Raw genomic sequence first — 11,844 nt, 5'->3', positions numbered from 1 at the left:
CTCTTCCTGGGCTGCTGTTAATAGCCCTCACACGTCACCTGACGTAAGGTTCATCGGGCTATTCTGGGATATTCAAATAGGAAAGGGCTTTGCGATCCCCTCAGCTGAGGGAGCTGGGAACCAGCTTGCTTTAACCTCAGATATGAATCACACCAAAGATAACCCAGGTCTCCAAAATCCCACCTCTCTGTGCCGCCAGTTACCCATGAGCCACTTCCACAWGTTCCGTTACCTCAAGAATTTACAGGGAAATAAATATTAAAATGACACATTTCACTTTCTGCATAGTTTCCCGTCAAACATGAAAGACAATTAGATTTAATTTTTACAAATTAAACCATCGGAGTTGGGTGACTGCCCACCGAACAAACCACGACGGGAGCAGAGAACGGAACAGGCCCGGGCCCGGGCGCGGCAATGACAAGGCGGGAGCGGCTGAGGGCGACAGAGAGTGCGGTCCCACCGGCGCGGCCGCTCTGGCCGCTGGAGGTCTCAGTCTCTATGGCCCGTGAGGACTCGCTCAATGGCGGCCGCAGCCCGCCCACCGGCCGGCATATCCCGGCATGCCCCGCGCCGGACACACATCCTCGTGTGCCCCGTGACACCCTCACTTCCGGCCCGGGAGCTAAGATGGCGACGCCCATGCACCGACTGATCGCCCGCAGACAGGCGTGAGTGGGACCGGGAGGGCCGTGCCGGGCGGGCACGGGCTGGGGAGCGGCTGGCACGGGCAGGGCTGCGGGGCTCGGCGCTTTCCCGGCGCTTTCCTGGCGCTCAGAGCCCTCACCGTCACTGCACTGCGTCCTAGTGGGGGCGCTGCGCGGCTGAGGGGAAACCGTCCCAAAACACAGCTGGGGTGAAACGATGGTGGTTTTGGGGTGTCCCGTTCACGGCCSGGGCTTGGACTCSAGSGTTCCKGTGGGTCCTTTCCAGCTCAGGGTGTTCCGTGAGTGCAGGGAGCGATGGGAGCGGGAGCGGCTGTGCAAAGACAGAGGAAGTTGTTGGCTTTTGGCTCCCGGAGTTTTGGGAACGGGGACCGCGCGTCTCGGGCTGCGCCGCGGAGCTCTTGGGGCAGAGGGTCCCTGCTGCTCATCGCGGACTCAGCAGTTCAAATACGAAAAAATAACGTTCAGGTTCATCGTATTATGATACATTTCCAGAACTCTCAAAAACGCAAAGAAAAGCAAAACGAACGACTTTAGATCAGGTGGGGATGTTGCAATTGCGTAATTCCTTCAACACAGAAGGAATCTGATTGCGGAGCCCGTGTTTTTGGTTGTTTGTGAAGTGCAGCCAGTGTGGGTTCCAGTCCCATGTAATGCTGACGTTTGTTTTTCAGCTCTTTGTTGGTTTGGGTGTTGGTTTTTTCCTTATATTAATTTTTGTTTCTTGTTTAAATTTTTTGAACTGTGTTCGGGGGTCTTTGCCCAATCACAATGTGCAGAATATGGATAACTTCTTTGTGATTTAGTAATAATCTCTTTCCTGTTTTCCAGTGGAAAGTAACTTGGGATTTCAAAGTACTCATGGAATACCTGTTCTTTTAAGTAATTACACTTTACAGATCAAGGACTCATTTGTTAGRTTTGATGTTTTTGTGCTTGGTGGGGCTGTGCTGAGCTGTCCCTTTGTCAGCCTTTGCTCCATGCTTGGGGTCGCTGATCCCTGCTAAGTTTACTTAACATTTGTGCTTTTCATTAGTGTTAAACTTGGTAGTGCTGATGTGCTGTTGGAAGATCTGTAGCTGCTGAGCAGGGCTGATGGTGTCCTGTTAATTAATCCTTAATCCTCACCTTTTTATCTTACATGGAATTGTCTGCTGGTGCGATTAGTTCTGCAGCCTTGGAAACACCAAGTTATGTGGTTGTTGCTTTAAAATTCCACGTTTTTCCTGTAGACACAGCTCTGGGTGGGTCTGAGRGRGAAAAACATTGAYTTTTGAGGGGTTTACGTTGATGAARAGGACAGGGAGTCMTCACTCTGCTTATTGTAACTGCTGTGGYASAGCCAGGAGCCCACAGCAAGRCAAAAGCAAAGCAAAACTCCTCAGAGCTGTTGGATTCTGTTCAGTCCCAGATATTCTCATTCCTGCTCAAGTCCAAATTTATTGTGCTGTTCAGGCTGTGAGTTTTATCAGGTTTTGTGCTGGTTTAGCTGAGTGTTTCTAGGCTTGAGGATGAAGCTGAATGCTCTTTGCATTGGAGAAGTGAGGGTTGTTCAGAACAAGATGCCTTCCAGGAACTGGCACAAAAASTGGTGGCTGCAGCTGAGGGAGAAGCAATTCACAGCTTGGCTGGAAGAGGGAAAAATGCTCACTGCTGGTGTGTTTTTTCATCCTCATAAACGAGTCTGAGAGCTTTCTAGATCAGCCAGGCTGCAATTTCAGATMGTTTAGATGGGCTGGCCTTGAAAAAATCATATTTTGGTACTTGTAAAAGAAGCTGAAGGTGGCAGAAAGTGAAATGACCCAGGCCTGAGCTCAAGCCCTGGCTCAGAACTAATTTTGGTTGTGACCTTGAGCAGTCCCTGGGCTGGGTGAGTTCCCTTGTTTGTAAAGGAGAGCAGCTGGGAGAGGAGACAGAACGGCTTTGCAGAGCTTCAGCACATCAGCTTAAGAGCTCCAGCATGAAAATAGGAATGTTTTCCCTTCCTTGGTTTCTAAAAATGCCCAGGGGATTTTACCACTGTGAGAACTGAGTGTGAAATCTCTCTGCTGCTGCAGGTGTTTGGGGAACAGGGCAGTCCAGGAAGTCTGGCTTGATTCTGCACWAAATGAGCAGGAATCTGATTGTTCCAAAGATAAACCTTCTGCCAGGCTTTAACAATTCCTGGGTGTAGCTTATTTGGATTTACTGAGAGCCCCCCTGAGAGTCCTGGGCTGTGTGTGAGAATTGTGTGCTTTGGGATTTGAGTGTTAAATTCTAGGAACTGGAAATGAAGCTGCTGCTCTTTGCTGACACTGATCTAAAACATCATTTCRATGATTTCCCTGAAGCCAGAACCACCTGCAGCTGTTGGATAGCAGCAAATTGGGCAATGTAATTGTTCCCATGTGGAAGTGTTTTAATAAATGAAGATYTGTTTGCCTGAATTCTGTGTGTTCTTGATGTTACTGTTCAAGTCCTGATTCAAGAGAAAAGCTGAAGCACCTGTGAACATTTGATTTAATCATAACATGATTAAAGCTGCATGATAATAAATAAATATTTTTTTCACTGGGTAGAACAGACTGGAATGAGTCACTTAAGCCATTCTGCATTTTTCTAGGGAGGCAAACAARCAGCATGTGAGGTGTCAGAAGTGTTTAGAGTTTGGCCACTGGACATATGAATGTACAGGGAAGAGAAAATACCTGCACAGGCCTTCAAGGACAGCTCAGCTGGCCAAAATCCTAAAAGAGAAAGAAAAGCAACTCCTGCTGCAACAGAGGTAAGATTGGCAGGATGAAATGTCTGGTTTGCTAATGAAATAAAAGAAAATATGTTTGCCCCACACYATTTTCTGTGATCTTTTCCTCCAGATTGTGTGATGTGTGCTTAGTGTTAGAGCTGATTGTGTGTTAGGTGAAATATGTACATTCAGGTCCCAGATAATTAAAATTAACCTTTTTATTTAAGTYTTTCACTAAYAGMTGCTTTTCTGAAATACACTTAAAAYTGTTYTGGCCTGTCTGAAACAAAAAACATGCACTAAGCCAAAATTAAAATAGTTGGGACCTTTTTGGTAGCRGAGTAGTTTCCTGATTTCCTTTCACGTTTATGTACTGTCCAAGCAGATGGGTGTGAAAGCTGTARATTTATTTATAGCAAAGCAGCAGCTCTTGCCCTGTGTCCAGGTTTGCTGTTYAGATTTGCAGTTAAACCTGGCCCAGCCCAGCTCCTGCTGCTCCCTGKGAGCTGCAGGGGTCAAACAAGTGAAGGAGAGTTGGGTTATCAGGTTTAACTCCAACATGAAGTAAAAACATCTCACTGAATTGCACAATTATTTGCTGTTGTGACATCTGAGAAAGTAGAAGAAACCTGAACAAAACTCTGCATGTGGCACCTGATTCCTTTCCACTTTGCTCTGGAAATGCATTTTCATGCTTCCCCCCAGGTTAATAATTGTTTGAACAAGCAGTTCCAGAGAGACAAATAAGTCAGCACATCAGTTTTCCATGACATTCCCACGTGTGAGGGTCATTTCTGCCATCAGCTCCAGTTTGGTTTCGGGAGCTGGAGAGGCACAGTGTCACTCCCAGGGCCACTCCTTGCACCTGGAATTCCTGAGGATTTGGCCCTGTGCCCTCAGTCACTGCCATTTCAGCTGTGTGTGCTGGCTGCAGCTCATCCCAGTGCCAGGATGGGAGCTGTGGAGAGCATTCCCAGCTTTTGCTGCTCTGCTGATGGGACAGAGAAGGGTGGGACCTCGGGCAGACAGGACCTGTCATTGCTCCAGCTCAGCAGCAGTTATGAGTCACAGGGCTGAAACASTGCCTGAAGTGGAGGCTCATTAGCCTGAGAGAAGAGTGATGCACAGTGATTGATTTTGGAATTAATTTTGATCCAGTGAGTAATTGGGAAGTAATTAGAATCACTCAGTATTGTAGCTAGACATCAGGAGCACTTGGACTCTGAAACTTGGCTCCATTTGGAGACAGAGTCTCTTCAGAGACTCAAGATTTTTAGGCTAAATTTGAATTTAAGGCTCAGACTATTTCCTTGTTGCTTTTCTGCCCCTTTTCTGGTGGATTCTGCAGATGAGCACTGGAGGATGGGGAACTGAGGGTGAAATTCCTTSTCTCATCCTTGGCCTTGAGTCTGAGTGTGGGATCACTTTATGGGGGAGTGCCAGGACTGTCCAGTCTGGCACAGGGAGGGTTTGGGTGGGAAGGGCATGTGCTGGGTAAAGACATCTTGTAAAAGGAAGCCTGAGTAATCCCTAGGTGGGAGCAGTGTTTAATCCTGGATAAATTGGGCTGGATTCACAGGGGTTATGTAATCATAAGCTCCTTAGCTGTGCCTGGAGGGATCCTGCTCCTTAGCTGCCTGTGCTACTCTTCCAAGTAAAAACAACTTCCTGGGTCACACTTGTRCTTTTTGTTCCACTTGCTCTGGAAGGTTCTTCCTTGCCTGTGGAGAAGTTGGGTGTCCCACAGGTCTGTGTCACCACCTCTAAAGACCCACACAGGAATCATTAACCAGAACGCAAACCCARCCTAATAAGGTCAATATTTACTTCTGACAACCACATCCAGGCTTTCTCAGCATGAATTCCTTTCCCAGTTGTTCCAGGATCCCTGTGTTTGCCTGGTGTTGGCCTCACAGTTTTTGTGAACACTCTGGAGGTGTCAGTGAGGCCCTCGCTGCCTGCCCAGCGTAGAGCAGGGGCTGGAAAGGCAGGAAACTGAGGGAATGCTCATTCCTGGTGATGTTGGAGCWCTGAGCCCAGCCCAGAGCACTTTTCTGTGTGATTATAATGTTTTCATTCCTTATATGTAAAAATATATTTTTCTGGTACACAAAGAACTTTGTTCTGTGTCACCACTCAAGCTGTGTGAGTGGATGAACACTTGGGAATAATCTGAAAGACACATAGCTGGAAAGGATGAATATAAATACATTTTTCTTTTTCTTTTTGCACTTGAAGTATGAAAGTTAMAGGCTAAGTCAAGCTTTTACCCTTGATTTCTATCAATTCAGTTATTGCTAACTACAGTTACACACAACTTCATTGTGTCCTTTTCTGCTGTGCCTTTGAMATCCCAACTGCTGTTGACCATATAAAATGAGGCAAAGGGGAGAATAGAACATAAATAACACAGAACATTAGAGGTGAATTGCTGGGCTTTCCTCCCCTGCCTTGCAGCTGAGTTTTGCTCTGCTTTGCAAAGGACTGAGCTGCCCAGTGCCCTTTGAATATTAAACTCAGCCTCATTGTGCTGCTATTTATTTAATTTTCCTATTGCATTAATCAAAGTCATTATCTTTTCCCCCTTAATTAGTGCYGGAGAAAGTGCTGCAGAAAAGAAAACCAAGAAAAAAAGGTAYGTGGGGATTGGTGGGAGTGGTGCTGGCTGTTCCAGGGGGGACTGGTYCTGCACTGGCTGTTCCAGCAGGACATTGGGAGGGGGATAGCARAAGTTAACTTTGCAAATAGGTTTTGATTTTACTGCTTTGAGCCCATTACAGGCTTTTGTCTGACAGACATCTGGAGAATCTCTACTCCTTGCTGTCCAAAATCTCAATTTTGTTTCTGTTTTTCTCCCTGCTGATTTTTCTCCCTGCTGATTTTTCTCCCCCTACATGATCTTGCTGTAGTAATAAAAGTCTTCCTATTTCTCAAAGTCCATCTTCCTATTTCTGCCTCAAAGTCCATCAGGTGTCTCTGAAACACTTGTGCAAGACTGGCACGGGGTTTTGTGGTCTCTCATTGCTCACCTGCCCATCCTGCTCTGCCTTTGGTTGTTTTCATTCCCTTCTCCTGTCAATTCTCTGCTTCTTTGTCTAGAGGATGAAACAAAGCATCTAAAAAAACCCCAAAACCAAATAAAACCCCCTCAATCCCAAACTAAACCCAAATCCAGGAAATAACCCTGCCSCTTTCCAAGTCCTAGTTGGAGCCAAGAACTCTTTTGCCATTGTTTGTTTTACTTTGCATTAATGTTTGCTGGGGAGTTTGTTCTCTTAGCAGAGTTGCTGCAGGAACAGCCAGAACTGTTGTGGCTGTAACACTCCTGGAATCGTGTTGGGAGTTCTGCTCCAGGGAATGTCTGTGCAGTAACAGCCCCAGCCTCTCTTCCCATTTATTGTCAGTGCTCTCAGTCTGATCTRAGCCAGTTTTCAGGAGGTGTTTAAAGGCCAGGCCTGTTGCTGTGTGTGGTAGGCAGTAAATAAGGCAGAGCAGATTTTAAAGAGTTCCTGTATTCCAGGCTGTTCTGTGGAATGTGGTTTATTGGAATGCTGGGCTGTCACAGTGTGCTCTAGCAGAGGCTGTTTTCCCAGAAGTGCCCATTTTTATTGCTGGAGTTACTCAGGACTGGTGAGATCATGAATTAACTGGTTTTGAGCTGGGCAGCTCAGGCCTGTTCCTGCCTCAGCATCCTCAGATGCTGCAGCCTTTACTGACATAATTATTTACAGAGTATTTGAGCTCCAAACAAGTGGAAAAATGAGCAGAACAAARGGGTTCATGGAGAAGGGGGTGGTTTGGGCACTTTTTCCTTGAAATTTTCAAACTCTTGTAAATTCAAATTATTCTCTTGTTTCTATGCAAGCACAGAATCCATCAATATAAATTCCAGATAATTTGCTATTTAGATTTTTATTAATGATATGAGGAGAATTAAATATGGGGAATCCACTTGAGTTCCAGATTTAAAATAAAACTTTGGGTTCTGGCAGGAGGAGCATGAACCTTTTACACAGAGTGTGTTTGTTTTGATATAAACAGTAATAAGGGAGCTCAGGCTTAACCAGAAAAACAGGCTGAGGCAGAGCCCTGTGACCCCAGGTGACACAGAGCTGCCTCCCAGCTGCTCCTTGGCTTCAGATTCCCACCCARAATACGTGAGGGATCCACTGAGAGCCCACTTGATACTGGAGCACAGGTAAATCTGCTGCTCTGAAGGCTAGGATTATGTCCTAATTCACTCCTAATTCACTCCTAATTCCCTCCTTTCCTCAGGCCCCAGGTGTGGCTGTGCCCACAATTGTGGGTTGGGTGGCAGTGGCACGTGGAAAAGCCCTGGGGGTGCTGGAGCAGAGCAGGGTGACAGCCTGGGGGGGACAGCCTGGGGGTGACAACCTGAGGGTGACAGCTTGCACTTGGCCCATGCTGGAGCACAGAATCAGAGATGAACTCTTGGAAACTTGTCCTGAGRAGGATGAGTGGTACCTGCTGGAGCAATTCTTTGCTTTCACAGAGGTGTGAAAACCCCAAAATCTCAGTTTTCTGGCCTCTGCAGTGTCCCATTCCCTAACTGCATTCTGTATTGGCATTTACCTGCTCCCATCTCCATCCTCAGTACCAACATCCCATGAGTTACCTCACCTGAGAATAAGTAGCTGCCTGTTTCCTCTCCCAGCCCCAGCTATAGCTCCCCTCTGGGGGAGGCAGCTTTAAGTGCAATATCCCCATATTTCTGTGAGAGGATTTTGGAATAAAGCTAAATACTGGATGTCCATGGATTGCTATTACGGATTCTGTGAAAGGTGATCAGSAAAAACAAGTTCAGAGTTATGCAGGGGATCCTCTGATTCCTGCCCATCTCATGGAAGTGGTCAGATGGAAACTACTTCTCCATTTTTTTTTTGTATTCTTAGTGCTGTTTTTTCCCCAGATAAGTCAGTATTTACCCAGCCCTTATGGATTTATCTCTAACGAAACTCTTGTGCCTGCACACAGTGACACCAGATTACAGATGTATTATGAAAACTTCAGTGCTTTGTGGCTCAATCCACACCCACATTTGTCAGTTGACTGGGCTGATATGACAAAACCTCACAGTCTTCAGTAACCTTAACACAGGCACTTCCTCTAAGCAGACCCTCTGATAAAAACTAGGATGTTAATTTTCTAATGGAAACAAGATTGTGCATTATCATAATTTACATTTTTGGATGTTTTTTGATTGACTTTGGTGGGAAAGGAGGTAAATCAGTATCTTGTACTTTGGGGAAAGATCTRTGGGAGAATTGAATTGTGCTTTCTTGGAATTCAGATCATCTCCCTTAATCAGAGATGTTGATCTTGAGAACAACGGCCCCAGGAAGGCTGAACATTAAAAAAAACATCTGTGCAGATGATACAGAAATCCTCTTTGCTCTGTTCATCATTCTGTCTTAATCTTGGATTGTTTCCACCCTTTTCCTCCACCTGGAAAACACAAGCATCCTGTAGTGGCAGGTCCTTTGGGTTCTTTTGCCAGGAGTAATCTAAGAACAGTTTTTGTTGGGAGCAGCTCTGACCTTGGTGAAATCTGATGAAACCTCCCCTGACTCTTGCAGGGCCAGAATTTCACTCTGTTGCAGTGGTGAGGCAGGAACTTTGGTTCATTTTCCCCGGGGCTTGGGTTGTACAGGACAGTCCAGTAAAGCTGCTGGTCCTGGTTAGAAATGAGATCCTGGCCAGCTTTCCCACCCTCCCTCTCTCTGCAGTCCTGCTGKGTTATGTCGTGTTCTGGGGCCACTCTGCCATTCCTCAAATGGCCAAAATCCATTCATCCAGCAGTGCAAAAGGGAGGGGAGGGCACAGGAGTTCATCTTAGATGGTGAGGCCTGGAACTTTCGATGGTGAGGCCTGGAAATTTTCAAGGCAAATGGTTGATCTTTGGATTATTACAACAGAGCAGAGAGAACACTCTGTGATGGGCTCTGGCAGGGCTGTGCTCAGCTCTTTGTTCTCCCTCAGGTCCAAAAGTGTGACCAGTTCCAGCAGCAGCAGCAGTGACAGCTCAGCCAGCGACTCCTCCTCTGACAGCGAGGACTCCTCTACCTCCTCCTCCTCCTCAGACAGTGACAGTGAGGACAGCTCCTCCTCCTCCTCATCCTCCCCCTCCTCCAGCAGCTCTTCCTCCTCCTCCGACTTCGACTCGGATTCCAGCTCCTCCAGCAGCAGCAGCAGCAGCWCAGACAGCAGCTCTGAGGATGAGCCCCCAAAGAAGAAAAAGAAGAAATAGCTGGGGAGGTGCAGGACTGTGGAGCAAGTGACAATGCCCTCGCAGGGTCTGGAGCACACGGCTGCCAAAAGTTCAATGGTCGACATTTCTACTGCTCAAACTTTCTTAAGTGTTTTRCATAGTTGTTCATAGGACATGGAAGGTATTAAATGGCACGTGAGACTTACTGAGAGAGTATTTTTGTGGTTTATCCTTTTATGGGAGATTTTACTTTTTTAGTTACAAAAAAAATCTATCATCAGATTTGTTTATATGAGCTGAAGTCCAGTAACCTGGATGTTTACATGCTGGAAAGCAAAAGCTTTTTATTGCAGATTGTGCTGTGCATCACGTGCTGTTCCTCTGTTAATGACAGCTTCACTTCCATTGAGAAAATCCTCTAAACTGTTAAAAGCAGAAGTTTTTCAGTGCTGCTGTGGAGCTGTGGCATTGTTGAACCTGAATGCAGAACGTGTCACACACAGAGCCTCCCATCTCACTGGTGACAAATGGATTCTGTGCTGCTGAGCTTGTGTTCCAATGGCTTTTCCTGATGCTTCCAGGTCGAGTCTTACCTGCACCATCCAGTTGAGCTAGTGTTGATTTGTTACTGATCAATGTCGTGCTTGTCCTGCCCAGAGCCTCTGGGCTTTTCACTCCCTTGTGTCCTTGGTTTGTGTATTGGAAGTGTTTCCTGAGACACAGAGTGTTGGTGTTGGAGAGCAGCAGCTCGGTGCATTGGGGCTGCTGCTGCTTTAGGAGTTCCATCTTTGTGCCTTTTTTTTGTAAATTCAGTGGCCCCCAGTGAGAAAGGGCTGGAGTGGGTGTTTTGAAGAGCTCCATCAGAATATTCCCATCCAGGATAGGTCAGCAAAACCAGAGAAATAGCACCAAATAAAACTGGGCACTGTTTTCTCTCCGGGTGCTCTAAGAAAATTGAAATAAAGGTCTCAGAGGACAGTGTTTCCCTTTGGATGTGTTTCCCCAGGAATGTGTGAAATGCAGGATTGCCAGGCTGTGTTGGTGGGCACGTGCTGGGTGACAGTCTGCAGAAATTCAATCATTCTTTGTGACAGGGTGAACGTGTTTGTGGAAACTGCCCTGGGAGAAACAAGTGAGTGCAAAAACCCCACAAACCCAACAAAAGCAGATCAAAYACTCTGCAGAACAGGGATTGCTGGATGCAGAGTGGGAATTATTTGTTTTTCTGGTGGATTGAAGCAGTTGGCTTTAGTGTTTTATTTGTTGATGCAATCTCCTGAATTTCKTATTGTTGGAGTGCCCTTTTTGGGGAGGGGGCATCACTTGTGGAAGAATTCTCAAGTATCTTGGTTTAGGTAAAATACAGTAACTAAACTATTTTTTATATTTTTATGGAAAAAAGTAGTGTGTAGACTTACTTTGGAATAAACTGTACTTATTTAAATGTTTGAAAATACCTGTGTGTGTCTGTCTGTGACCACTCCTGTGTTTTACAGAGCACGCTGCATAGTGTAAATAAAACTACCAGAAAGGTGTTTAAATCTTGTGCAGTGAATGTACCTTTTAATGGGAAAGTGAATAAATTATGAAACAGTAATTGCTAAATTGATGCTTGCTGCAAATATCTAAAATATTTGTGGTGTTTGTSTGCAGGTTTCCTCTGGGGTTACCCTGGCATTGCCTCACGGAGGGGCAGGATTGCTCCCCAGGTAGTTCTCCTGCCAGAAGTCCCTCTGTATCCAGATTGGTTTTTTCAAAAAAGTTTAATTTCAAATACATGTTTCTACTATCTTTTTTTTTTTTTTTTTACTTGCCCTTTCTGGTTATTTATCTCTACGTGTTCTTATTAAACCCCACAGGCTGGCCAGAGCCCTACCCTGCTTCATCAATTGCTGCTCTCCCTCTGGATTGGGAATTTTATAAAACCCCTGCTAACCAGGAATTGCTSCAGGGACTGCCCTGAATAATCCCTCCCACTCTGAGCAAAGCTGCCACTGCTCATTGAGGGGGAGCAATTGATGCAGCCTGGCAGGAAAACAGCCTGAGGAAAAGCCTCACCTTTCAAGGAGAAACCCTSGGAGCAGAGGGGAGAGCAGGAAAAGGGAGACATCCCAATCAATGGGGTTATTAACCCAAACAGCTGCCGCTCAGAAACAGGTTTGGGGTGCCCTGGAAGMGAGTGCTTTGTACAGTCTCTGTGGATTAGGGGATCGATTTATTTCTTA

General features: G+C 46.1%; 1 protein-coding gene across 1 annotated transcript; it reads left to right on the top strand.

The window, feature by feature from the left end:
- Nucleotides 1-580: 580 nt before the first annotated feature.
- Nucleotides 581-11,164, top strand: ZCCHC10 (zinc finger CCHC-type containing 10). The gene is made up of 4 exons (XM_057382731.1): nucleotides 581-671; nucleotides 3,268-3,429; nucleotides 5,984-6,025; nucleotides 9,391-11,164. The coding sequence occupies exons 1-4, from the start codon at nucleotides 631-633 to the stop codon at nucleotides 9,656-9,658; spliced, it is 513 nt and encodes a 170-aa protein (XP_057238714.1). The 5' UTR covers nucleotides 581-630; the 3' UTR covers nucleotides 9,659-11,164.
- Nucleotides 11,165-11,844: the final 680 nt, after the last annotated feature.

This window comes from Malurus melanocephalus, unplaced genomic scaffold, assembly GCF_030028575.1.
Source record: "Malurus melanocephalus ecotype Western Australia unplaced genomic scaffold, MMel_1.1 scaffold_583, whole genome shotgun sequence".
Lineage (NCBI taxonomy): Eukaryota > Metazoa > Chordata > Aves > Passeriformes > Maluridae > Malurus > Malurus melanocephalus.
Note: the sequence above shows the minus strand (reverse complement) of the source record. Positions and strands in the feature narration are given on the sequence as shown.